The 23535-nt window shown below is 49.4% G+C and overlaps 1 protein-coding gene across 2 annotated transcripts; it reads right to left on the bottom strand.

Moving 5' to 3' along the window:
- Positions 1–7255: 7255 nt before the first annotated feature.
- On the bottom strand, positions 7256–23124 carry IL10RA (interleukin 10 receptor subunit alpha). 2 transcript variants are annotated; one of them, XM_033121068.1, is made up of 7 exons: positions 22923–23124; positions 20679–20799; positions 19884–20068; positions 18802–18971; positions 18029–18179; positions 16374–16495; positions 7256–12796 (listed from the first exon to the last, which is right to left on the bottom strand). In XM_033121068.1, exons 1-7 carry the CDS (start codon positions 22987–22989, stop codon positions 11870–11872), a joined length of 1743 nt encoding a protein of 580 aa, XP_032976959.1. In that variant the 5' UTR covers positions 22990–23124; the 3' UTR covers positions 7256–11869. The 2 variants fall into 2 exon arrangements, with proteins under 2 accessions (XP_032976959.1, XP_032976960.1); XM_033121069.1 differs by having other exon boundaries at positions 20679–20793.
- Between the last annotated feature and the right edge of the window lie 411 nt (positions 23125–23535).

The following is a 23535-nucleotide window of genomic DNA, read 5'->3' as shown; positions in this document are numbered from 1 at the left end:
AGAGCAGATGCTCAGAAGTCTGGCTACAGATCTGGTTGGGCTGGGCACTAGATGGCATCCAGACCCATGGCCATGCCAAGGCCTCACCCAGAACCTCCCTCTTCTCTTCATTCCACTGGCTCCAAGAGCCAGGAGGTAGTCACGAGAGCCAGCAGTGCTATGTGCTGGCCGTTTCCAGTCCCTTTGCCAGGGTTGTTCTCCTGCCTGGGCCTCCTCCCCCCTTACCGCCCCCCGCCGCCCCCAGCCTCCATGGTTGGCTCAGATCCCATCTTTCCTGTGGCCTCCCTCAGGACTCCAGATTTGATACTACTTATTTTGATCCTAATTGTAGATAACCATGTTTCCTCCATTTGTGCTGTTCCCCAACCGGGCTGAGCCCTTTGTAGGCAGAGTTATGTCCCATAGGTTTTTAGCAGCTGCTGAAAGTGGAGCACATAGGAAGTGCTCAGTAAATGCCTGCTGAGTAGTGAAGAAACATATAGTATGGCCATGGAAGGCTGCCTTGTCCCAGAGAAAGATGCCCAGGTGAGCTGAGAAGGAGCAGAAACTGCTTACATGATATACAGTCTACAGAGTACAATGCATTTCCATGCATGTTGCTGCATCTTGAGTCTTGTGGCAACCTTGTGACATGAGGATTATTATTGGCCCCATTTTACATATAGGGAGGCTGAGGGTCAGACAGATGGCGTGCTTTGCCTAAGGCTGCACAGCCAGCCACTGACTGACCTGGAACCTGGGTAGAGTCTGAGGCCTCACAGATGCAGCCTGACCTCAGGGCTTAGTGGGATGAGGACTGAACACTGCAGAACAGGGTCGGGCCTCAGCCTGCCCTGCCCTGCTGTGTGGCCACAATCACTTCACCACCCTGGGCATATAGTTCAGCAGCTGGCAATCCTGGGATGAACTACTTCTCCAGGGCATCTCTCTTACCTGAATGAGAAAAAAAGTCTTATGTGTTGTTGGTTTTGTTTTTTTTTTAATCTCTGTATTCTCAGTGTTTAGCATAGGACTTGGCATATGGTAAGTGTTCAATAAACAAAAGATGCAAGTACAAAGTGTAATTATTGCTTTGTAACTTAGGAAGCAGCAGTGGAAAGGTGACTGCTGCAGTTCCTTTAGACCCCAAAGGATCTAATATCTAGGATCCTAGATATTGCTTAGCCTTTCTTTGGCCTTAGATTTATCTGACCAACATCTAAACTGGATTATTCCCAACCAAAGCCTTCTTTACCAGGAAGGCAAAGCACTAATGTTTGCTGAGCACATATTTAGTGCAGGACAGAGCTCCATCTGCACAGCCTCACTTCATCCTCAGTCTCCCAGGTGAAGGAGCAGTGCTCAGGGTCTAGTGAAACGATTTGCACAAGGCCAGGCAAGAGTGTATTTTCTTTATAGTCCTTTGTCACCCACTTCTGTCCTCTGTCCAGATTAGTGGCTTCCCTGAACTCTCAGGCCTCCATAGAAGCAGGCTCCTCCCTCTGTCTCTAATCTCTTTTCCAGGTTCCCTGGTGTGGTGAGAAGGGCTTCTCAGAAGTCTAGGTTCCCCAGGTCCTGTCCTCAGCTCTGAGCTTCTCACTGATACATTCCTCATTCTTCCTTTTATTGTTTATACTCCCTTTGGCCTCCAAACAATTAAATTCTGCCCATTCTTCATGCCAGCTCTACTTTCACTTCTCCACGGTGCCTTCTTCAAGACTTGTGGATCTCTTCGTCTTCTGACTTTTAATTACTGATGGTCCCTGTGTATTCATTCGTTCATGCAGCTTCTGTAATACACCAGGAACTACGCTAGGCACCATGGGGGAATCCAACTGTTCTTGAGATTCACCTTACTCTCTTCTGTTCGAGGGGTACTTCTTGCAGGCAAAAGTCAGGCCTCAAACTTTTCTGAGCTCTCTATGGTGCCTTATATGGCTCTGGCCAGAGCCAGGAACTTTGAAGGAAATTATGTTGAAGGATTCCTCAGTCTCTTCAGGGAATCTTGGGTTTTGCTTCATTCCTGGTCCAATCCTGAGTGCTCTGAAAACCAAAGTGTTTGATTTACTCTCTCCATCCTCAATCATATTCAACTGTGTGCCCATTGTGAGATACAGCTCTGGAGACAGAGCACCCACAGTGACTTTTTCTATTTAAGGGATAACCTAAGGGATGGTAAAAAAAAACAAAACATGAAGAGCCTGGGCAGGGGAGGAGGGCTCTCCTTTCTTATAGGTTCTCTTTTAGTCATGATGACCTTGCTCCATTCCAGTGGCTGTGGAGGGCCCAACATGTACAGAGCCCCTCTTTCTGCTTCAGGGGTCTGAGAACCAAGTGGGAGCTGATGGGAGTATCATTTCTATATTTTTAAATCTGCTTAGTGATCAAAAGACAGCAATAGTTAAGAAGATCTGGTGCAAAACAGGAAGTCAGTGGCCTGGTGAATTCTCACACTTGGGGGACCAGAAGTGAAAATGTTCTGTCTGCCCAGAGTAGCAGCAGGCCAATAAACAACAGGTGGGGTGGGGCTGGAGGCCAAGGCTGTGATGGACTCTGTCTCCTGGAGTTTTACCTGCAGAGCCATGGGGCTTGTCTCCCCTTCCCAAAGCCTAGGATGAAGTTTCTCACAGGAAAACAGGGAGCCATTGGGAGGAGATGTGTGGAAAATGTAAGACGTGTCATCCTTCAGTTTAGCCTCAGTAGCTGGCAGCCCCCGGGGAACCTTGTTTGTATAAGGCTGTCACTGCATGTGGGGACTCTGAGGTTCCTTCCAGCTGTGCGGCTACTTCAGAGCATGAGTGACTTCAGTTCCACGGTGCTGGGGGATGGGAGTGGGGGAGGGAGGAAGAGACACCTGTGTGTGTGTGTGTGTGTGTGTGTGTGTGTACTGCACAGGTGAGCCAAGGAGGAGAGGGAGCGTACCTTGTTGCTCACTGTATTCCCAGAGGGCCTGTCCATGGCAGGTGCTCAATTAGTGTTTGCTGAAGCAGTCAACAACTACATGGTGAATGTTGCAAGGCCCTTTGCCTTGCCTCCTGACCATATCCCCTTGCTTTAGGCTTTCTTTTTGTTCTCTAGCCCCGAGTCCCTGTAACACTCAAGAGTTGTAGGATGAAAATAGCAGGCATGGGAATAATCATGGTATAATGTGACTAACCTAAAAAAGTGACAAGCCTGAAAATAAAATTTAAAGTCAAATTTTGCACAGCCTGCTTTCTTTTCCGTGTAGCCTGATCTCTCCCAAGTATCCACGCAGCCACAGGCTACCATTACTACCATTGCTATCTCATGTTTGGGTATTATACTCCTTTAAGTACTTTCACATGCTTTTCCTTGTGAGGAAATCATGCATCCATTTATTCATCAAAAATTTATTGAGCAACCTATACTGTGTGTCAGGCCTTGGTGGCTGTGAGGGATACAGAGATAAATCGAGAGGAGTTTCTGCGAAGAGCTCACAGGGAGTCGAGTACTGAATGTAGTGCCCTCAACGACAGCAATATGCCCAGGCCGTTAAGAGAGAAGTCAGACTGACGATTACTCCCTCCATTTGATATATGAGAAGAATAAGGCCCAGAGCTGACGCGGAGACTGAAGTCAAAAGAACAGACAGTGACTGAGCTGTGTGAGCCTAGAACCCAGGTCTCCTGAGTTCCAGTCCAGCCCCGTTTTCCTTCCGCTCTCTGGGTCTGTTGCCTCTTCCTGCTTGTCACTGTGGCATTAGTAGACCAACAGCCTGGCCAAGGAAGTCCATTTAGGCTGAGTGGACTGACGGACTTTTCACTCCATTGTCTGGTGCTGCATGGCGCTTTTTCTGCTATTTGTGTTGTCCCTTTGCTTATAATCTCTCAATTTTGGGGAGACTCTCCCAACCCCATTTAGTATAATTTAATAAATCACATATTTTACTCCTTTCAATTCAGTCTGACACACGTGTATTTAATACCTCTGCTGGGCCTCACGCCCCTTCTCTGCACCCTGTAGGCCTCGGTGTACACCTCGGTCACAGCCCGGCCGCAGGTCCTCTGGTGCCCCGCCTCACATCCCGTTGGCCTCACCTCTGGCTCCAGCCAGCTCCGAGTGGGCTCTAACTGGCTTTGTGCTGACGGGCCGCATCTCCAGTACCCACTGCACGTCACTTGTTTTCTGCCCTCGCTCTTCCTGCGCGTCAGCAGCCTGAGCGTGCAGGGGAGTCAGCACCTCTGGGGGGAGCCTCAACCAGCGGGGTTCAAGAGCTAACGGATCAGAGTTTCTCCTGTCAATGCTCAGGGGACAATTGGAAGAGGCCTCTGGATGCTCCAAGGAGCGTTCCAGTGGGATCAAGGCCCAGTTGCTTCCAGCATGACTAGCTTGATGACATACCCTTGTTTTGGCTTTTCCTCCTCTCCTGGTCTCTCACTCTCACTCCCTGTGGTCATCTTTCAAACAAACTATCTGCCAACAAGTACTTGAATCAGGTTCTGCTTCTGGAGGAAAAAATCTAGGTTGAGACAGCACTTACCACCTTATATTATAAGTCTATCTTTATTCATTTATTTACTTGCTATTTATTCATTCACCAACTACAAACTGAGTGTCTATTATATGCTCTAAGATGTAGGAATGCAGGAGTGAACAAAAGAGATAAAGTCCCTGCCTTCACAGACCTTTTGTTTTACTGGAAGAGACAAACTATGGGCAAATAAACACATAAATAGATCATATAATTTCAGGTAATGATAAGTGCTCTGAAGAAAAAAAGCTGGGGCTAGACAGGGATGGAATGGAGATGGAGAAAATACTCGGATAAGGTGGTCAGCAGAGACTTCTCCAAGGAGGCTCCATTTGAAAAGACGCTTACATAAAATGAGGAAGGGATTCAGAAGAAGACCTGGAAAGAACAAGAGCAAATGACCTGAGGCGGAAATGAGCTTGAAGCAGAGTGGGCAAGGAGGAGAGTGCAGGAGGTGTGTGGGGAGAGTCAGCAGATACCAACTCATTTGACTTTTACCTCTCATTTGGATCAAAAGCAAAGGAGGGGGCTTTCAGCAAAGGCCTAAGTTCTATATTATAAAGATCACACTGGCTACTGTATTAGAGTAAGTATGTCGTATGAATTACACTCTATTAGACTAAGCGAGCAGAAGTGGGAGCAGAGGGAAAGTAAGGGGATGAACAGGGCTCTAGGTGAGACACGATAATGGATTGGATTGCAATGACAGTGTGCGGGTGGTGACAAGTGGATGAATTCACCACCTGTTTGGAAGGTAAAGCTGGTAGGACCTACCTGATGTATCAGATGTGGGGTGTGAAGGGATGACGCCTGGTGTTTGTCCTGAGCAACTGGGTGAATGCTGGCACAATTTACTCAGGTAGGGGTGACTGGGGGACAAATGAATGTGTGAGGAAGCAAGAGTTTTGTTGTAGACATTATAATTTTGAGATGCATGCCAGACATCTAAATGTTGCTGCTGAGGAGGCAGTAGAGTTCACGGGAGATCTGCTGGGATGTTTGGAAGTCTCGGCATCCAGATGACATTTAAAGGTATGGATTGGGTGATAGCAGATAGGGGCAGTGGGGAGTGGAGGGTTGAGTTTAATAGAACAAGCAGCAAATCATCAAGTTATTCTCTGAAGTAGTGACTCTCAAACTTGTGTGTGTATGGGACTCACTTGCAACTTGATCATCTGTAACTTGTTTACTGAACAGATCCCTGGGAACTAGCATTCAGAACTTCTGGGCCTTGGGGAGAAATTTAGGAAGACAAGCACCCCCAGGTGATTCTGAGGCATGTGATACTTTGAGAAACTACTCTGAGCAGGTACATAGATGGGAGTATGGGGAAGTGGAGGGTAAGGAATAGTGCCAGGGTGGGGGTGACCAGGTAGCAGGATCCTGAAGGATATTACTGTTCTCTCTAGGGCCATTATGAGGCCTTAACCTCCACTAACCCCTCCTTCCCTGTGCAGGTAGAGGTATACAGGTGTGGCACCCTGTACGCAGACTTTTGCCCATCATGTACCAGTCTGCACCAGGGGGCCTACCCATGCCCACTCCAGAGTTTACCATCTCTGCAGATAGAATGACTTACTAAAAACCCTCAGGTGCACCCTCACAATAGGCTGCAATTGTCTAAGGAATGACATGGCACCAATGAGGCTCCTGGCTGGGGTCTGCAAGACAGGTGCCCAGCACAAGAGCAAAGGGATGATCGCCTGATTTCCCTGAGGGCAGAAGTCATCAGGTGAGTATTCTAACCACATATTGGCTGCAGGGGCACTTGGTCATCTTGCCCACACTTGTGTGCTTATCCCCACACTCAGAGTGCGGGCCCACCAGTTAGGTAAGTCCTACTGAGCACAAACGCTTTCACATCCAAATCCCCAGCCCTGAGCCCTAACTCCGTTCCAGGTCTGCCTTGCCAACTGCTGGAGAACATTTTCCTTGGCTGACTTGTCATGTCAAAGCCAGAAATCACTATTTTCCCTCTCCTCCCCACCCCAACACCTGCCTCCCTTCCATGTGCGTATTTTACTTCTCTCATGATCCATGTTTGTGTATGATCAGTACCTCTGATTTCTGCTTCTTTCACTCCAGGCTATCCTTGCATCTTGCCAATTCTCCCATCAAAATGTTTGTCACTTTCCCTTCATTCCCATTGTCCCTGCTCAATGTTGTCATTTAATTGGATTATTGTTTAAGCATCTGTATGAACTGAATGTTTAAGTCCCCCACCAAATTCATATGCTAAAGCCCTAACCCCTAATGTGAAGGTATTAGGAGGTGGGGCCTTTGGGAGGTGATTAGGTTGAGATGCATCATGAGGGTGGGGCCTATGTGGGATTAGTGCCCTTATAAGAAGAGAGAGCCCGAGTGCACTCTCTCCCTCTTCTTCGAGCACGGAGGCTCAGGCATGCTCTCTCTTTCCCATCTCCCTCTCCTTTTCCCTTCCCTACTGTCTCTTTCTCCCTCTTCCCCCCTTTCCTAACTCCTTCCCTCTGTTATGTGAGGACAAAGGGAGAAGGGGGCCATCTGCACGCCAGGAAGAGAGCCCTCACCAAGAACTGAATCATCTGGCATCTTGATCTTGCACTGCCCAGACTCAGAACTGTGAGAAATGAATTTCTACTGTTTAAGCCTGTTGTTACAGCAGCCCAAGCTGATGAAGACAGTCTTCTACTTTGGTTCTCTGCTATTAAAAAACAAAATTCCACTGAATAAATTTGAAGATGTAATTGGCTTTATTAAGCAGTTCGTGAATTGGGTAGCATCCCATCTAGCAACTAAAAAGGTGGTCTGAGGAGGTCTATAAAATGGAAGGTTTTTATAGAAGAAGCATAGGGCAAGGGAGCTATTAACAAAAGAAAAGAAAGGATTGTACTTTAGACCAGGACGTCTCTTGGGGGGAAGGGTTTTTATCAGGTGGATTGCCTCTTTCTCTGGGGGGTAGGGATGGTGAGAGCCCATGTGACAGATTACCTTACTGGTACCTGACCAGAAAATTCCAGACTGACTGTGTTTTGGGAGAAGTTGAAGCAGCAATTAGGTCAGGTATTACACCCAGGTTTGGTAGCCCGGACTTTAGCACAGGTGTGCCACTTTGCATCTATGGTTTTCTCTTTCACATTGCCTCCCGCCTCCGTCCCTGTATGGAGTGTTAGTTTCTCTCGTGGCACTTATCACTGACCATCGTAATATATTTTTTACTCTGTTTATTAGCTTGATGTTTATCTTCATAACCAGATGGTTCCCTCCATGAATCTGTGCTCCTTTTGTTTACCACTCTGGACCTAGAACTGTACACCATGTCTGGCACATAGTAGGTGCTTAATAATGTATTTCTTGAAGAAATGAAATGACTACAAGAAATGCCTTCAACCAGTTTTCTGCATTCTCCTTGTCCCTTCTGACTCATTCCAACGTTATCTTTTTAAAACACTTAATTTCAGCTGACCCAATGCTTCCTTGTCAGAGGATTTATTGCCCCCCGACCCCACCACCTGGTTTTGAATGTTTATGGAACCTAGGTGAAGTTAAGATCAAGCTTTCAGTGAGGAAGGGGTCATTAATAAAACATTTAAATTGTGGATTTGCTTTAAAAGAACCCCAAACTCAGGAGCGTGACAGGAAATAGATGAGTCATGCCTCCCACTGCTCAGTGTCCTCTAAGATGGGGCTTGATAAAATCAGCCCTGACGGCTTGAAGCTGCCTCACATGGTTACCAGGATGCTGCCCCAGGTGGGCCCAGCCCACAGCGCCCCTTTCTCTGCTCTTCAGGACTCAGAGAACTTCCACCGGCAGATCGGTGTGAGCTCTGTTGTGTGACCCACCGTTCCCAGAGATTGTGTGTATTCTGTGATAGTGTGTACACTGGGGTGGGTGGGGAGTGATAGAGATTTGGGGGGAAGACAGGGCAGATTCTTTGACTACAGCTATTTACAAAGTTGGGAAAACACAGTTCAATAGAGTTTCCTCTTCAGTCAATGTTGGTCCATTTCCCCTCTCCTTACTAAGAGGAAGTTCCGTTAGCTCACAGAAGTGCAGAGTCACACATGCTTCGGCATGGAAAAGCCCTCGAAGGAAGTTCTTCAGTTTAAGAACAGTGGGGGCTTTCTGTTGGGGACTTTAATCCAAATTCCCGAGAAGCCTGGAAGTGTCTCACTGCCCACTGTTTGGAAGAACTCTCTCAATTTCCCCCCCAACCCTGGCTGTGCTGGGCAGTTTGAGAGGAGCTTAAAAGCAGGGGAGACCCAGCACAAACTCCCCTCAGTCTACAGAAGGGAAGCAGGCACAGCCTGCAGTCAGCGCTCACGTCCTCAGACTCCCTTCTCCCCTTCCAGCTGCTCCGTGTTTCTTCTCTTCCAACTACACTGGCCCTGGTTCCCTGAATTTGATGCCTATTTATTCTCTGAATCTTTATATTCACCTCTCAGCCAGTCTTCATCCAACTTGCCTCAGGGGCTTTCTCCTTGGGGCAGAAGGCATCTCCAACACTCATTTCCAGGAGAAAGTGAACAACCTCACACCTCTTACCAATCTGACAGGAGGCCTCCGGGGCAAAAGTCTGAGCAGGTCCCAAATGGTATGATATTAGTCAAGTTCTCTGAAGGTGATAGGATCAGCGCTTCCCCAGAACTGGTTATTTTCTCAGAGTGAAAGGGGGAGAGGTATCGTTGACGATGATACAGGGGAAGAGACAAGGTGTCCTCGGTCACCTCCTCAAGGATCCAGGCTGGGACAAAGAGCAAAGTGCACCAGACTCAGGCCATGAGCCTTGGGTTTGCTTCACCCGCTGCGCTGAGCTTGGGGAGAGATTCAAACCCACACACGTGTGGCTTTTCGTGGAAGGAGCAGGCTGCTTTCAGAAGAGAATGATCGCTTCCGCACTTATGAGAAGCACCCATGGACGCAGCTCAGGTCCAGGGGAGCAGGTGGCAAGGCTCCAGGAAGGTCTAGTTTGCTGTCTTCCTAGAAGGGAGGGGCTACCAGGGTCTCCTTTCCAAGTTGTCAGAATTTACACCAAAAACACTGTGTTAAGTTTTCCACTGTTTCCTTCTCAAGTCTTCTGGAAGAACTGCTTGCATACACTTTCATTTACATGCATTTTCATGATCTTTCATTACATTACATGCTCTTTATGTACATCTTTACCTTATGTTCCATTCAGTTCACGTGCTTTCACTACATACATTTTCATTATCTCTTTCATGTTTCACCTGTTTCCAAGAAAAACTGTCCATTTCCCTTACAGCCAATGACAGCTATTTATGCATGGACCACCGTGTGCTGGGCACTGTGAAATTCTTTATGTGATCTCATTTAAACTGCATGACGTCCCCATGAGGAATTATTATTTCCAGCTTATAGATGGGGAAACTTGAACTTAGCAAGGATCAGTAGTTTGCCCAAGATCATAGACAATAAATGTTAGCATGAAGACTTGTACCTGAGTCTGTATGATTTGAACCCGAGTCCTCAGTCTTTAAAGAGACATCACACATCTTATTCATTACCATCCTCAATTATCAGCAACTTGAGTCCTCCACCACTGTGTCATCAGAAATCTGACTGGCTTCACAGGATTCCTGTGGTCCTGACAATTTATTGGAATAAAAAAATACATCACTCATTTACAAATCTTGTGTACAAGGCAGTCATATCCACTCCCTCCATGGGACCTCACCTCCCTAGGACTGAAACAAGTCAGGTATTGTTTTCTAGTTAAATAGGTGAGGACAAGTGACTTTCCCAAGGTCACACAGCTAGAAAGAGCAGAATCTGAACCAGAATTCTTTTACTGTACTATCCTGCCTCTTCAATAAATAAAAGAACAAAATAAATAAACCCTCCAAGGGAACCCCGAGGAATCCTCCCTCAAGCCTAAGTTTCCAGAGGGAGTTGTTACCAGGCTGGGACTTAGAGCTTCTTGGCAGAGTGGAAGAGTTCTGGCTGGATTCCCAGGGCCAGAATGTGTAGTCGCAGAATGCCACAGAAAAACGCAGGGCCACGGGATGACTGAGGGAGTATATAGCCCAGGCCTGTCACTCCTCTCAGTTCCTTGCCCGTGGACTGTAAACCAGCTTTGAATTCAGACTCCAAACTGACTGTGGGGAAGCCAGGCCCACGCCTGCCCCTTTCTGGACCCAGTGTCCAGTTCTCTTAGCATGATGCCATGGGTTTCTGCTTGATCTGTGAGCCCTTGGCATGTGAAAGAAGCTGGCTCTGTGCAGACATGAGTTCCGCAGTCCACTTCCTCCCAGCCCAGGATCAAACACAGTTGGAAATATCACCCCAGAGGTCAACTTGGCTATCACCCAGCATGGAGGGTCCCTTATTTCACAGATGGGGTAACTAAGGCCCTTTGAGAAGTGGCTGGCCTAAGGTCACGCAGCCGAACACTGAGAGAGCAGGGCTCCCAGCCCAGTGTCTTGTCCTGTGGGTCTGTAGCTGAATGTCAGCAGCAAACTCAAGTGTAGGTCCCACCCTGACTCTCTGAGGCAGACAAACTGGTGCTCAGACCCAGAGGACGCCTGGAAGGCTGAGTTTTGACCAATACAAACAATCGTGGTTTCTCTGGTACTGTCAACAAATGGTGGGGGCAGCAGGGTGGAGACCGTGAGTGGCTTGGCCACTGCAAGTACCTGAGGGGGACGCCACTCTATTTGTTGGAAAGAGGGAGATGTCTGCATATGGACATGAAACATCCCCAGAGGGATGGGTTCTGAGCCAGAAGCCCCCTTCTAGGTCTCAGCTCCTTTCGTCCTCCTGTGGCTCCGTTATGATGGTTGATTGACTGGCTGACCAAGGCAGAACACACTTTAAGATCTTCCATGACAAACTCCCTTCCTGGGAGGCCTGCCATGGGGGAGCTTCTCCATGTGACCATCCCAGACTAGGAGTCAGTTGACCGTCCCCGAGATCAAACTTCGTCTCTGCTCCCTCTTCCCCCCACTAGAAATGGCCCCTGCTGTGCGGCCCTGAGGCCTGCATCCTCCCAGTCTCCAACAAGATGGAGGCTTAAACGGGGAAGTCTGAGTCTGAGCTGACTTCAGCTTGGCAGCTTCACCATAACTCCAGAAAACCCCACGATTCCCCTAAGCAAATAATCCTTATCACACAGGAAGAGTCTTGAGGAGGGAGGAGGTCTCTGCGCTGCCCTTCTCAGCTCTGCCAGAGTCTGCAGGGCCCTGTCTACAGAATAGGCTACCCACACACTCATGCTAGTTTAGGGAGATGGCCTCCTCCTGCTCGGGTACCTTAGCCAGCCCTGCTGGGCCTGCCCATGGTTGGCCTCACTGGGCTTGCAGAAAAGTGCTCAGACTGGCATCATGTTTCACTTCTGACCCCTGGGGCCCCTCCTCCTAGTCCAGCAAGACCAGGCCGAATATAAAGTCACCGCTTAGCTTGAGTCACTCATTCGAGTGCAGACTGGAGATCAGTGGCAGGGTGACCAGGTCTGAGTCAAAGCTGCCTAGCAGACTGCCTGGCGCTGCCACACAGTCCAGAGGGCCAAGATCATGGGCAAAGCTCCAGTCAGATATTCCTAGGTCACCACCGCTGGTCAAGCTCAGGAGTGACCATTCTTCAGTTAGTTGGTTCCACTGTCCAGCTGGGGCCCCTGAGGGGTCGAGAGTCATTTCTGGGGGATCCTGTTTCAAATAGCCCTTGGCCAGGGCTGGTGGAGGCCTGCCCTCCTCAGCATCCAGGCATGTCCTGAACTGGGGGCCAAGGCCATCTGTTGAGGAGGACTCTTCTTCCAGGCAACCTGCCTTGGCAGCCTCCTCCTCTGTGTCTCTAGTCTGTTTCAGATAGCCCTGGAAGGCTGCCATGGCTGGGTCTTCCTCCTCAGTCACTTCAGGTTCTAGGGGACTGACATGGCCCAAGGCTGAGCCACCCTGTACATCCCCAGGCTGCATCTCAGAGTTTTGGACTAGGCCAATGCCACTGTCATCCTGGCCCTGGCTATTGCTCCCCACCTGCTGCTCCCAGTTGGGCCCTGTACCGAGACTCAGGCTCGGCTCCTGCAAACAGATCCCACTGTCTGTGCTGTTGCTGCTGCCACTATTGCAGCTGCTCTCCAGCTCCAAGGGTGCCCCCTTTCCCAGAGTCCCCCCAGCCTGGGGGTGGGGGACAGGGAGGAGGAACTGGGGCTCTTCAGTCTGCAGGGATGGCTTGGCACTGCCAAAGCCACTGTCCGTGCTGCCATGCAGTTCTGAGTTCCTCAGCTCTGGGGACACCTTGGAGAAGGCCTCTTCATCAAGGGGATGGATGGTGTCTTGGGTCTCTGAGCTGGGAAGCTGGTTGATGAGGCTGAAGGGACTAGGCTTCTTGAAGACCTGGAGAGGAAAGGGCAGAGTGGGTGAGGCTGAGGGTGACCTGTAGAAACCCACCCCAGTATTGCCAGGGGAGGCCATGGGTCCAGGAGGGGAGCTCAAGGAGGTACTGTTCCAAAGAAGGGGCCTGGGGTACAGAGCCTGGAGTACACAGCTACTTGTTCTTTTTGTTTCATTTCAGCTTTCCCACCTAATGCAATTCTCAGTTTGGCTCAGGGTAGATTCCTAAGAAGCCTGTATTTGCAGAGTTCAGATGGAATGACAGGCAGAATGGGAGGCTGCAGATAGTGGTAAACGTTCTCAGTGGCTGTGCTTTTCAAACTTGAGAGCAGACTGGACCCATCTAGATCTAGAAGTATGTTTCAAACTCTTTTGACTAAGACCCGAAATAAGAAATGCATTGCATAATAACCTGTATATAATTGGCCCACAAATATATAACTCATATATAAATAACTGAAACCAGTATAACAAAATAATACTTACCACGACCTGTGTAATGTGATCTATCCTACCCTATCCCATCCGACCCTATCCCAGCCCATCGATTTCATTTGTTAAAATGCTGGATATGAGACACCAGATTAATTTCTCTATTCCTTGAGTTGTAACTTGCACAAACACAGGATGGCTGTAGTGTGGGGCAGTGGGACGAACACAGAACTAGCCCCTGAGGAGGGCATCAACAGCTGAGCACCCCAGGAAATCACCGAATGCGGGCCTTTCTGTCCCAGCCACACTAGTGTTCTTTCTGCCCTGGAACACATCAGTACAGTACTGTCTCAGGGCCTTTGCACACGTTATTTTTTCTGGTTGGAATACTCTTCTGTCAGTGCCTTGTATGGCTGTGTCCTCCTCCTCATTCAGCTCTCAGCTCAGATGCCTTCCTGATCACCCTACTGTGTTGCCCGCAAAATAAGACCGAGCTGGACAATCAACTCTAATGCGTCTTTTGGAGCAAATATTAATGTAAGACCCGGTCTTATTTTACTATAAGACCAGGTATAATATCATATCATATAATATAATATAATATAATATAATATAATATAATATAATATAATATAATATAATATACCAGGTCTTATATTAATTTTTGCTCCAAAAGACGCATTAGAGCTGATGGTCCGGCTAGGTCTTATTTTTGGGGAAACAGGGTAGCCAAAGCAGTGCTCCAGACTGTCTCCATATTAACTTAGTTTATTTCTTCCTAGCACTTAGTTCGTGGAATTATTTTTTAATTTGTTTTCATCCTGCCCCCCAACAGGAACATATACACACCAATCATTCCCCAGCCCACAAAAGAATATATATTCCTTGAGGGCAGTTGCTATCTAGTTTTGTTCGCCATTCTGTTCCCAAAGCTAAAACTGAGCTACATAGTAGGCGTTGATAGGGTTTGTTGACTGACTTACTGACTCACCGTGGCATACTTGTCCTCATTCCTTTTGTATATGACGACTCTAATGCAACTCTTATTGATTGAATTCCTATTAATAGTACATGGTTTGGCAATTAAGGATATGTATTCTAGAGTCAGACATCATGGGTTCAAATCCCAGCTCTGCCTCTTAACAGCTGTGTCACTTTGGCCAAACTATTTATCTTTTCTGTGTTTTAGTTCCTCACCTGTAAAATGGAAACAATGACAGCACCTCCCTCTTCCTGTTGTGGTCCATGCATGTAAACTGCTTATAACAGTGTCTGGTACATGGAAAGCACTCAATAAATATTTGGTGAATTGAATTTTACGCTCCAATAATTCTCTAAGGAAGTATTATTATCTCTATTTCTTAGAGGAGGAAAAGTAAATCTCAAAGAAGTTAAGTGATTTGCCCAAAGTCACACAGCAGTAAAGAACAAACCTGGAATTTGCATGCAACTGAGCTGATTTGAAATCCACACTTGTCCACTAATATTTACCTTAATATATTGTTGAAAGATCAGATCAAAGCAGCTAATGGATGAGAAGAAGCTAAGGAATGTGAAAGTGCTCTGTGCACTATAAGTTATTCATAAAGTTAATAATGACCATGATCATTAGATGAAGGAATTGGGCTGTATTTGTCTTGAGGAGGAAAAAACTCTCAAGGACAACTCAATTTTCATCCAAACGAACAGAAGAAACAAGGAACCAGAGGTTGCCTGTCATCTCCTTTGGCATCGTTGCATGTATGTCTATTTTACTGATTAGCATTAAAGGAAATGATTTATATTCTGGCTGCCCACCAGGCTGTAATCAAGCCCCTTGGGAGCCAGGGCCACACTGGTCAGCATGTCGTAGGTGCTCAGCAACTGTAGCTCGATTGCCAGCACCTTTACTCTTTGCCTACATGCTTTTCCTGATTGCTGACTAAGGGTCTCCCATCTAGTGTACCAGGACCACCTTCCCCCACCCCTCCGCTCTCTAGTTATCCATCCTGACAGCAGGTCCCACGGTGCATTCATCTCTATGCCACACATTCCAGCTCCAGGCCTTGCACGTAGAATATGCTCAAAGTATTTGTCAAACAGGCAATGTACACGTTTGTGGGCCTGAATCTCCACACAGCACAGAGAAAGAACAATGAGCTCCACACTTCAGCTAGACATGAGGAAGCACTTTATAAGCCCCTAAGGCTGCAGGGGCTGCCTATCCCCAGTCTCCTTGTCATATGTCTCTGCCCAGGGCCCTGCAGCTAGGAACACAGTTCATTTTGCCTGGACAAAGATTCTAGTTGCACCAGGTAGTCCCACCCCTCTTCTCTCCCTGCCTCCCGACCTCCTAGAGTTCTCACTCAAAATAATTTCAGAGGGTCTTTGTCTCTCTCTTTGTTTTTCTCCAGAGACCCTGGGATCCCTCTGGAGGGTCCACTTCCATCTGTTAGCCAGTTGAGGGGGATGTGGCAGGCAACCTTTGGAGCAGCCTGAATCCCAGGCCAGACACAGGCTGAGGTCTGGAAATGCTGCTCAATGCTGCAAGTTGAGCTTCGGAGGCTAGCTTACCATGAGTGCAGCCTTTGTCAGCATTGTGCAGTAAGAGGAGACACTTGGGGAGGGGTCAGAGAGCCTGGTTTCCTCCACGAACCCTCCTCTCTAACCTCACCTCTCTCCTCTGCGCTCCCACTCTGAGGGCAGCCTACGGGCTGGCACTTCCAGCCCTTCGTTCTCCCTCTTCCAGAGCGTTCACCACCAGCATTAGGGGTGGGAAAGACTGGGCTCCCTCCCGACTCTTCTTCCTGGCTGTGTGACCCTGCGCCTGTAACAATCTCTCTAAGCTTCAGTTTCCTCACTTGTAAAATGAGGATAATAATTGTACCTGCCTCAGAGGTACTAACGCACAGGGGCTGGTCCATGGCCAATTATTAGTAAATAGTAACAAAATGATTTGTGGGCGGGGTTTGGGACTACTCAGTACATATCTTATCTGGGCCACTAGAAGGCCACATTCTCGGCACTGGGCTTTGCCACCGTGCTTAACGAAGGTGCCTCCTGATAATGTCAGGGCTGAGGGAAGGGAATGTCTGTGAGGGAGCACCTGTCTCCTGGAGTCCTGGTGTGGCTGGGAAGCATGGGGTGGTGGCCTCCCTGTGAAACTCACCAGAACAGTAGGCAGCTTCCCCCGTTGCCGCATGTACAGCTGGAGGGTCAGGAGGTAGGCCAGGGGTCCACAGAGCAGCAGGACAAAGGTGAAGAAGATGCTGAGGTTGGTCATGGTGAAGTCTGTAAGCCCAGAGAGATGCATTTATAGATGGACATCACGGGGCACGGAGGGGCAGTCCCTGGGGATCCCACGGCCACTCCTAGAGCCACTCAGTGAGTGGCCCTGGGGACTCCCATAGCCCCAGGCTACCTCTAGACCATAACTCTAGACGTGTTCTTCGGAATCCGTGCCTGGCCTCCCAACCTTGGCCCTGCAGGATTTCCTGGGCCACTAGAAGGCAACATTCTCGGCACTGGGCTTTGCCACCGTGCTTGACAAAGGTGCCTCCTGGCTTGACAAAGGCCAGAGCTGCTAGCTCTCTGCACTCACACCACAGCACATGGAGCAGTGAGTCAGGATGGTACAGCAGGTAAGGGCAGAGGCTTTGGCAGCCAGACCTGGGTTCAAATCCCAGCCATACCACTTACTAGCTTTGAGGCTGTGACTAGATTACTCAGCCTCTCTGATCCTCAGTCTCCTCATCTATAAAAGTTTAAGAATAATGGCACTTACCACATGATACGATTGTGATGCACACAGCACTTGCCATTTATCAAGTCCTTTACTTATGTTATCTGATCCTTCTAACAATCTTAGGAGGGAAATACTATTATCATCTCTATTTTTATAGATTAGGATCCTGAGGTCCAGACAGGTTAAGTAACTTGCCCAAGGACATACACCTCATAAGTGGTAGTGTGGGGATTTGAACCCAGACCTCTATACAAAGCTAGTTCTTATATCAGAGAGTGAACGTACAAAAAGCTCTTAAGGCTGCCGGGCACACAGATGGTGCCTTACTCTGCTTAAGTGAGAGGGAGGCTTAAATGACAGTGAGCTTGTTAGTGTCCATGAACTGAAGTATACTGTAGAAATGTAAGGACTCAACTTTGGTCTTTGCTGGACACCGTTCCCACTGGACTGGGCACCCCAGATATGCTGACTATTGGCATGATTCATTGGGCATTTGACATATGTCGTCCCGAGTTGCTAGTAACAGCTTCCTCTGGGCACATCCTGTGCCCTCAGCCAGACAGTATGATCCTCAGGGCAGGACCATGGCCTTCACATCCTAAATCCCCTGTCCCCGCCCCTTCCCAGTGCTTGGCTGAGAGCCTGGCACAGTATTTGTTGACTTTAGCAGCTGTGGTGAGGAGTCAGCTAAGTTCTGCTTCCTCTGAGGGGGAGGGAGGTAAGGAGAATGCCCTTCATGCCGCCATTTCTAAGAGAGGACAGCAGAGGACCGTAACAAACAGGAACTGCCACAGCTGACTGGGGGGTTCCTGGTAAGCACCGCTGTGCTCAGATTGAAGCACCCACAGAATCAGGAGACGTGGCTCTGCCACCGTGCTCTAGGAAGTAGCTTATATGCACTGAGCCTCACTTCCCTTATCTCTAAAATAGGGACAGCGGGCGCTCTCTCCCAGGGCTGGGTGAGGATGGAGAGCTATGTGGGTGAGTGCCTAGCACCCAGCCTGGCATCGGCACTTTTCGGATTGTGTGAGGCCCTTCCTGCCTCCCTCCCTGTCGGGACAGCAGCCTGACAGACTCACAGTGCTGGGAGAGCACGATGCACTCCTCCTCAGACCATATCCCCTTATTCGTTCGGGAGCCCACAGACGGTTTCACCTTGACACAGAACTCTCCCAACTCTCCAGGGGCTGGGAAGCTGAAGTTTTCCTGTTTTACCTTCTTGTTTGTGAACTGAAATGAAAACAATGACAGCAATAAACAAAATACCCTTGTTTCATGACATATGAAAACTGGGAGCTGGAAGGGCCTATAGAAATGATCCAGGCCAATGATCAGTGTTCTTTACCCAAGATAACAAACCCTGTGTTATCAGCACAGCCTAAGATCTCTGTGATTACCATGATTTGTTCTGTATTAAAAGAGTAGAAGTATTTTATAGATGCTGAGAACCACCCCAGAAGGGGCTGGAATTCACCATGGTGGAAAGAAAAAAGGATGGGTTTTGCAGATTCCAGATCTCCCATTTAAGGGGGTGTCCTTGGACAATTACATAGTTCCTTGGAGCCTCATTTCCCATCTATAAAATGGAATAAAGTATCCACCATCAATAGTGATAGGAAACAATAGTTACAAAGTGTCTCCTGTGGCACCTGACACCTAGTAGGCAGTGTCTTCCCTGCCCCCAGGCAGGAGCACCGGTTTCAGGGCGGAGATGATCTAAACTCCCTTCCCCGCCTCTATGACCTCCCTATACTCTCAGCAAGCTCCCCAACAGTGCACAAAAGGTGCTTCCAGCTCAGGTGGCAGGGAAGCTGGGGTAGCCCAGGTCCTGTGGCCTTGAGGAATCCCATACCTTATAGTGTTCTGGCACCTTTCGGATCGCAATCTCGTACTCCCGGAAGTGTGGGAAGATGCTTTCATATGTGTTGCCTTCAGGGGCCATCTTGGGCCTCGGGGGCTGGATCTTTCCAAGGATGACACCGTTGTGCATCTCTAGCTTCACACTGCCAACTGTCAGATTCACTGAGCAAGGAGGCAAAACCATAAGGCCTGCAGTCTGGGGTGCACCTGGACAGCCCTCCACCCCCACACATACCCCAGGCCTGGCCCCCAGGGTAAAGCTTTACTCACCCTAAAACCTGGGCCACAGGTTTCCAAACCTAGCAGAATATTAGGACTTCCTGGGGAGCACATTAAAAATACAGATGCCCGGGGCCTACTCAAGACACAGTGAATCTGAATTTTTAAAGCTGGGCCCTGGAAACATCTAGTATTTTAAACACACTCTCCAAGTAATGGTTCTGCAGCCAGCTTGAGCACTGGCCTGCAGGCAGGTATTTGGGAGCTAATGACCTAGACCGTCCTAGACCACCAGTTCTGACTGAATTCTACCGAGCAGCCTCATGACACACAGAGAGCACAGTGGATCCCGACCCGCAGAATGGAAGAACCCCATTGAGTTTGGGGCTTATTCTTTTCTCCTATTTCTGCAGAGAGAGACTCCCAACTTTTTCTCAGTAACACCTGTCTGCTTCAAAGCCTTATACCCTGACCCCTGGGAGTTCATCTCTAAAGGGGTAGCGGCTGATCCAATTCTGCCTGCTGCTTGCTACCCTATGCTGAGTGCTTATGGATTCGATTCCTCTCCCAAAACCCTCCAAGTACACATGCCTGGCCCTTGTGACTCAGCTGGCCCTTACCCCAAGACTTCTGTACGATAAACAACTCCAGTTCCCTTTTAAATCTTGAAAAACTTGACTATTTTCATCTAAGCCTTCTCCAAAGTCCTGACTCAGGCTTATTTGAGCAACTAGGTCCCTGGCCAGAAAGCCAGGCTGTCACGGCAAGCTATGGGAACAGAGAGAAAAGTGCTAGACTAGAGCTTCTGGAAGGAACCCCAAAAGCCATGTTCTAGGCCCAGGGCAGGAAAAGCACCTTCATCCTTGGAGAAGCGGGTGCTGGTGCTGGTCCAGTTTGAGTGCTGGTTTCCATCCACTGCCCGAACTTTGGCTCGGTAACCATCGTTGTGATATAGGTCTAGGGTCACCATGGTGAGATCACAGGACAGCATCAGGGTCTGGCTACAGCTGGGGATGGACTTCCAGGGCTCCACTCCATACCTGGGAAGATATCAGAAGGGAGACAATGGTAGAGGGACTTGTGTTCAAACCTGTCTCCTTTAAGAGGGAAATAAGAGGCCAGGGAGGAGAGCTCCCGTGATTGTACGGCCCTCAGGGTATTTCTCTAGTCCAAGGCATTGAATTGTAAGGGGACCTGCCTTGGTTCTGGGACCCTGTACCAATTTCTCTGTGGTCTAGAAGGCTCTTAGATTGAAATATGAATAGCTCAAATCCCAACACCTCCAGGAAGACTTGCTCCTCCCTGCAACACAGCATAATTTCTCCCTTCTCCCAACTATATCTGCAGGTGTTAGGGTTTCCTTGTTTTCCAAACATATTATGGGCGCTTTCCCTGTTTTTCCAATAACATGGAAAAATCTTGAGGGTAAAGGCAATACTGTGGTTTTTCTCACCACAGAGCTCCCAGCACACTGCTCAGCACATGTGAGACTTAATTAGTACTTGTCAACTGATGGATATGTGACAGGGTCCTTCCTGTGTCACTTCAGTAACAAGGCAGGTATCTTCCTGTGCCAGGGTAGTAGAAGAGGATGGACTCACCCACTCCCTCCTTCACCTCCCTCCTTCCTCCATCCTCCCTTTTCCTTACACCAGGAGCTCCACTTCATAGTAGGTACTTTCAGACTGATTCGGGATGGGCGTCCAGTGGAGGACGTGGTGGAAAAATTCTGCTTCAAACCACACAGATGGAGGTCTGGGAAGTTCTGTCCCTGGGGAAAAGAAGTGTGTGAGTATCAGAGCTGGCAGAGCCCACCCCCGGGGTAAAGATGATGATGGAGATGGTGGCAGGCATTCTAACAATTCCTATTCATTGAGCACCTTATTCATGTGAGTGCTCTGCTGAGCACTTCACATATATTGTCTCATTTAATTATCAGAACAGCCCTACATGGCAGGCATTTATTACCCCAATTTTACCGGAGAAGAAATGAAGAATCAGGGAGGTTAAGTGACTTGCCCAAGGCCAATGGGCTAGTTAGGGGAAGAGTGGGGCCTTGAATGCAGATGTGTGTGTTTCCAGAGCTCGTGCTGTGTCCTTAAATCACTGTCCTGTGCAGTCTGTGATCAGAAGCAGAAGTGGTGGCTGAGAAGAGCCAGGCTGAGTCTGATGTCTCCCAGGTGAGGAGGCAGGGGGTGCCGGCTAAGGTCTGTCCACAATGAGCCCTGGGCTAAGCTAGTCCCGGGCTCTGCCCAAACCCTGTCCCTGCTCCAGCCCCATCCCAAGGCCTGCCCCCAATTCTCACACCTGGCCCCTTTCCTGGCTCCAGCCCAAGGCCCCCTCTCTGGAGTTCTTTGGGTACACAGATATCCTGCTTGTTGGTGTCTGCCTGTTTTTCCTCACAAATCTCCTGGGCGACCCCATGCTGAGCGCTTGCCCCATTCCATTCCCCAGCTTGTAGAAGGGCTTTACCTATAGCCAGACGCCCAGCGCAAGCTGGGTGAGAACAGACAAAATTAAGCAGTTCTGGTTCTAGATTGGGCTGCGGACATTTCTACAAAGAGCTAGTACACTTGGCTCCAAGGTGAGATAATAAATACCAGTGCCATCTCCATCTCCTGTTTTCCCCTCCCTCCCAACACACACCATTCATCTTGAGAAATGCCAACTTCTGGAGCCTCAAACTAACACTTGCCCGTGTGCTGGGGGCAAATTATTGAACCTTGCTGAAACTGTTCTCTCATATGTAAGAGTGCAAATACACTCATGTTAAGAGTCTTTCCTATCCTGTGCAATGAAATAGGTCAAGGCGAACATCCACACGCAGTTCCTCTTCTGTCTTCTGTTGGGCCCTTAACGTCTCTCGTCTATCCGCGACTGTCTCAGGCTTCCCTTGTTCTCTAATTTCTTACCATCTCTCTAATAATGCTTCTTTTTTCTGACTGTCATTCTCACTTAGGAAGTACATGTGTCCCTGTCCCTCGCTTTCTTTCTTATACTGTCTTTGATCTTCAAGTCTGTGTCTTGATTTCAAAGCATTAAATGGAAAGTGAAAAATGCAGTGGGTCTTTGCGGTGTTGGGCTGCACATCCCAACTCAGCTCTCAGTCATGTGAATGGCTGACTGCATGTTTATCTGTATTTTGGAGAGTGGAAGCAGTTTCAGTCCCTGCTGGACCTGCCTCTGTTCTTGGTCCTTCCACCTCGCGGCCCTTTCATTCTCTCTCTTCAAGGTTTACTCTTCTCAGTTGCAGAAACTTTCCAAGATAGCTGGCTGGGTTAGGAGTCTGAGCAAAGGCGTAGGAATAGGGAGAAAGAAGGCAGGTAGCAGTGGGAGTGCATTAAGGGCTAAAGAAGGAACGGGGATGAGGCGATGGGCGCCACGGGTGTAGTGGAGGAAAAGAGCTGGGGTGGAGGTGAAATGCACAGGGCAGAAGTAGGTTAGTTGGAGAGCTAAGGGAAGTTAGAGTCAGATGGGGAATCAAAGTAATTCCCCAGAGGGACAAACAGTCCCATCATTTGAACTAGAGCAACAAAAAAAGCCTGCGATAAATTTATGACTCGTCGGGAAGTGGGTGGGCCATGTGTTGGGGAAGAGGGTCATTTAACTTCTCTACCTACACACCCCCAGCCCTCCAAGCAATCTCAGCTTCTTCCACTTCCACAACGGGGTGATCCTGAAACCCAGGCTTGCCAGAATGAGGAGATTCAGGAAGAGGGGCGATAATGGGTGGCCCTCTCCCCAGAGGGTCCCCAGAGGGTCAGCCAGACGGGGCTCCCTGTGGGACACAGAACTTTGCCGTCGGGATGCCGACTGTGGGAGGCGGGTCAGGCCACCCACAACCAGCCGGTCCGGCGCGGGGCGGGCAGGGCAGGGCCCGACCGCGGTCCTTACCGTGCGCGCAGGAGCGGAGGCGCAGGCCGAGGAGCGCCGCCAGCAGCACTACCAGGCGCGGCAGCATCCTGGGCGCGCCGCATCCTCTGGAGCCGGAGACCGAGCCGAAGTCGAAGCCGGGCTGAGCGCCTCCAGTCCCGCTACGCGGACTGTGACACAGAAAACCGGCTGGCCGCTCCACCCGCGCCTCGCGGCGCTGACGTCCGCGGGGCGGGGCGGGGCCTCGATACGTCCCGCCCCCGAGGCTGCCGCCGCGCCCGGGCGCCGAGCGAGGCCGCGTACCCGCAGCAGAGCACCGACCCGGCTGCTTGGCAGGATATAGGGGCTGGGCGGGTTCGGGGCTCCGGCCAACTCCACCCTCCCCGACCCTCTGGCCCCCCAGTGCGATCGAGTGAAAATGGTCTGGGGAGCCTGGAGGGGGGTGTGTGTGTGTGAGTGTGTGTGTGTGTGTGTGTGTGTGTGTGTGTGTTGGGGTACAGGTAACAGGGATATCCTTGACCCTTTGGGTGTGGAAGATGGGGTGAGGTTGTCAGAGATGATTTTACCGGATGAGTAGGATGGGGATTAGAGCTGTGGCCCTGGCAGCTTGGAGTTGGGGAAGGAGATCGCCCCA

The sequence above is a fragment of the Rhinolophus ferrumequinum genome, chromosome 11, assembly GCF_004115265.2.
Source record: "Rhinolophus ferrumequinum isolate MPI-CBG mRhiFer1 chromosome 11, mRhiFer1_v1.p, whole genome shotgun sequence".
Lineage (NCBI taxonomy): Eukaryota > Metazoa > Chordata > Mammalia > Chiroptera > Rhinolophidae > Rhinolophus > Rhinolophus ferrumequinum.
Note: the sequence above shows the minus strand (reverse complement) of the source record. Positions and strands in the feature narration are given on the sequence as shown.

Coding starts and splice junctions, on each gene's coding strand:
- IL10RA (XM_033121068.1), bottom strand. CDS start 22,989: ATGCTGCCGCGCCTGGTAGTGCTGCTGGCGGCGCTCCTCGGCCTGCGC. Junction 18,180..18,801: donor AGGTGCCAGAACACTATAAG/GTATGGGATTCC, acceptor TTTTCATTTCAG/TTCACAAACAAGAAGGTAAA. Junction 12,797..16,373: donor GGAAGCTGCCTACTGTTCTG/GTGAGTTTCACA, acceptor TTTCCTCTCCAG/GTCTTCAAGAAGCCTAGTCC.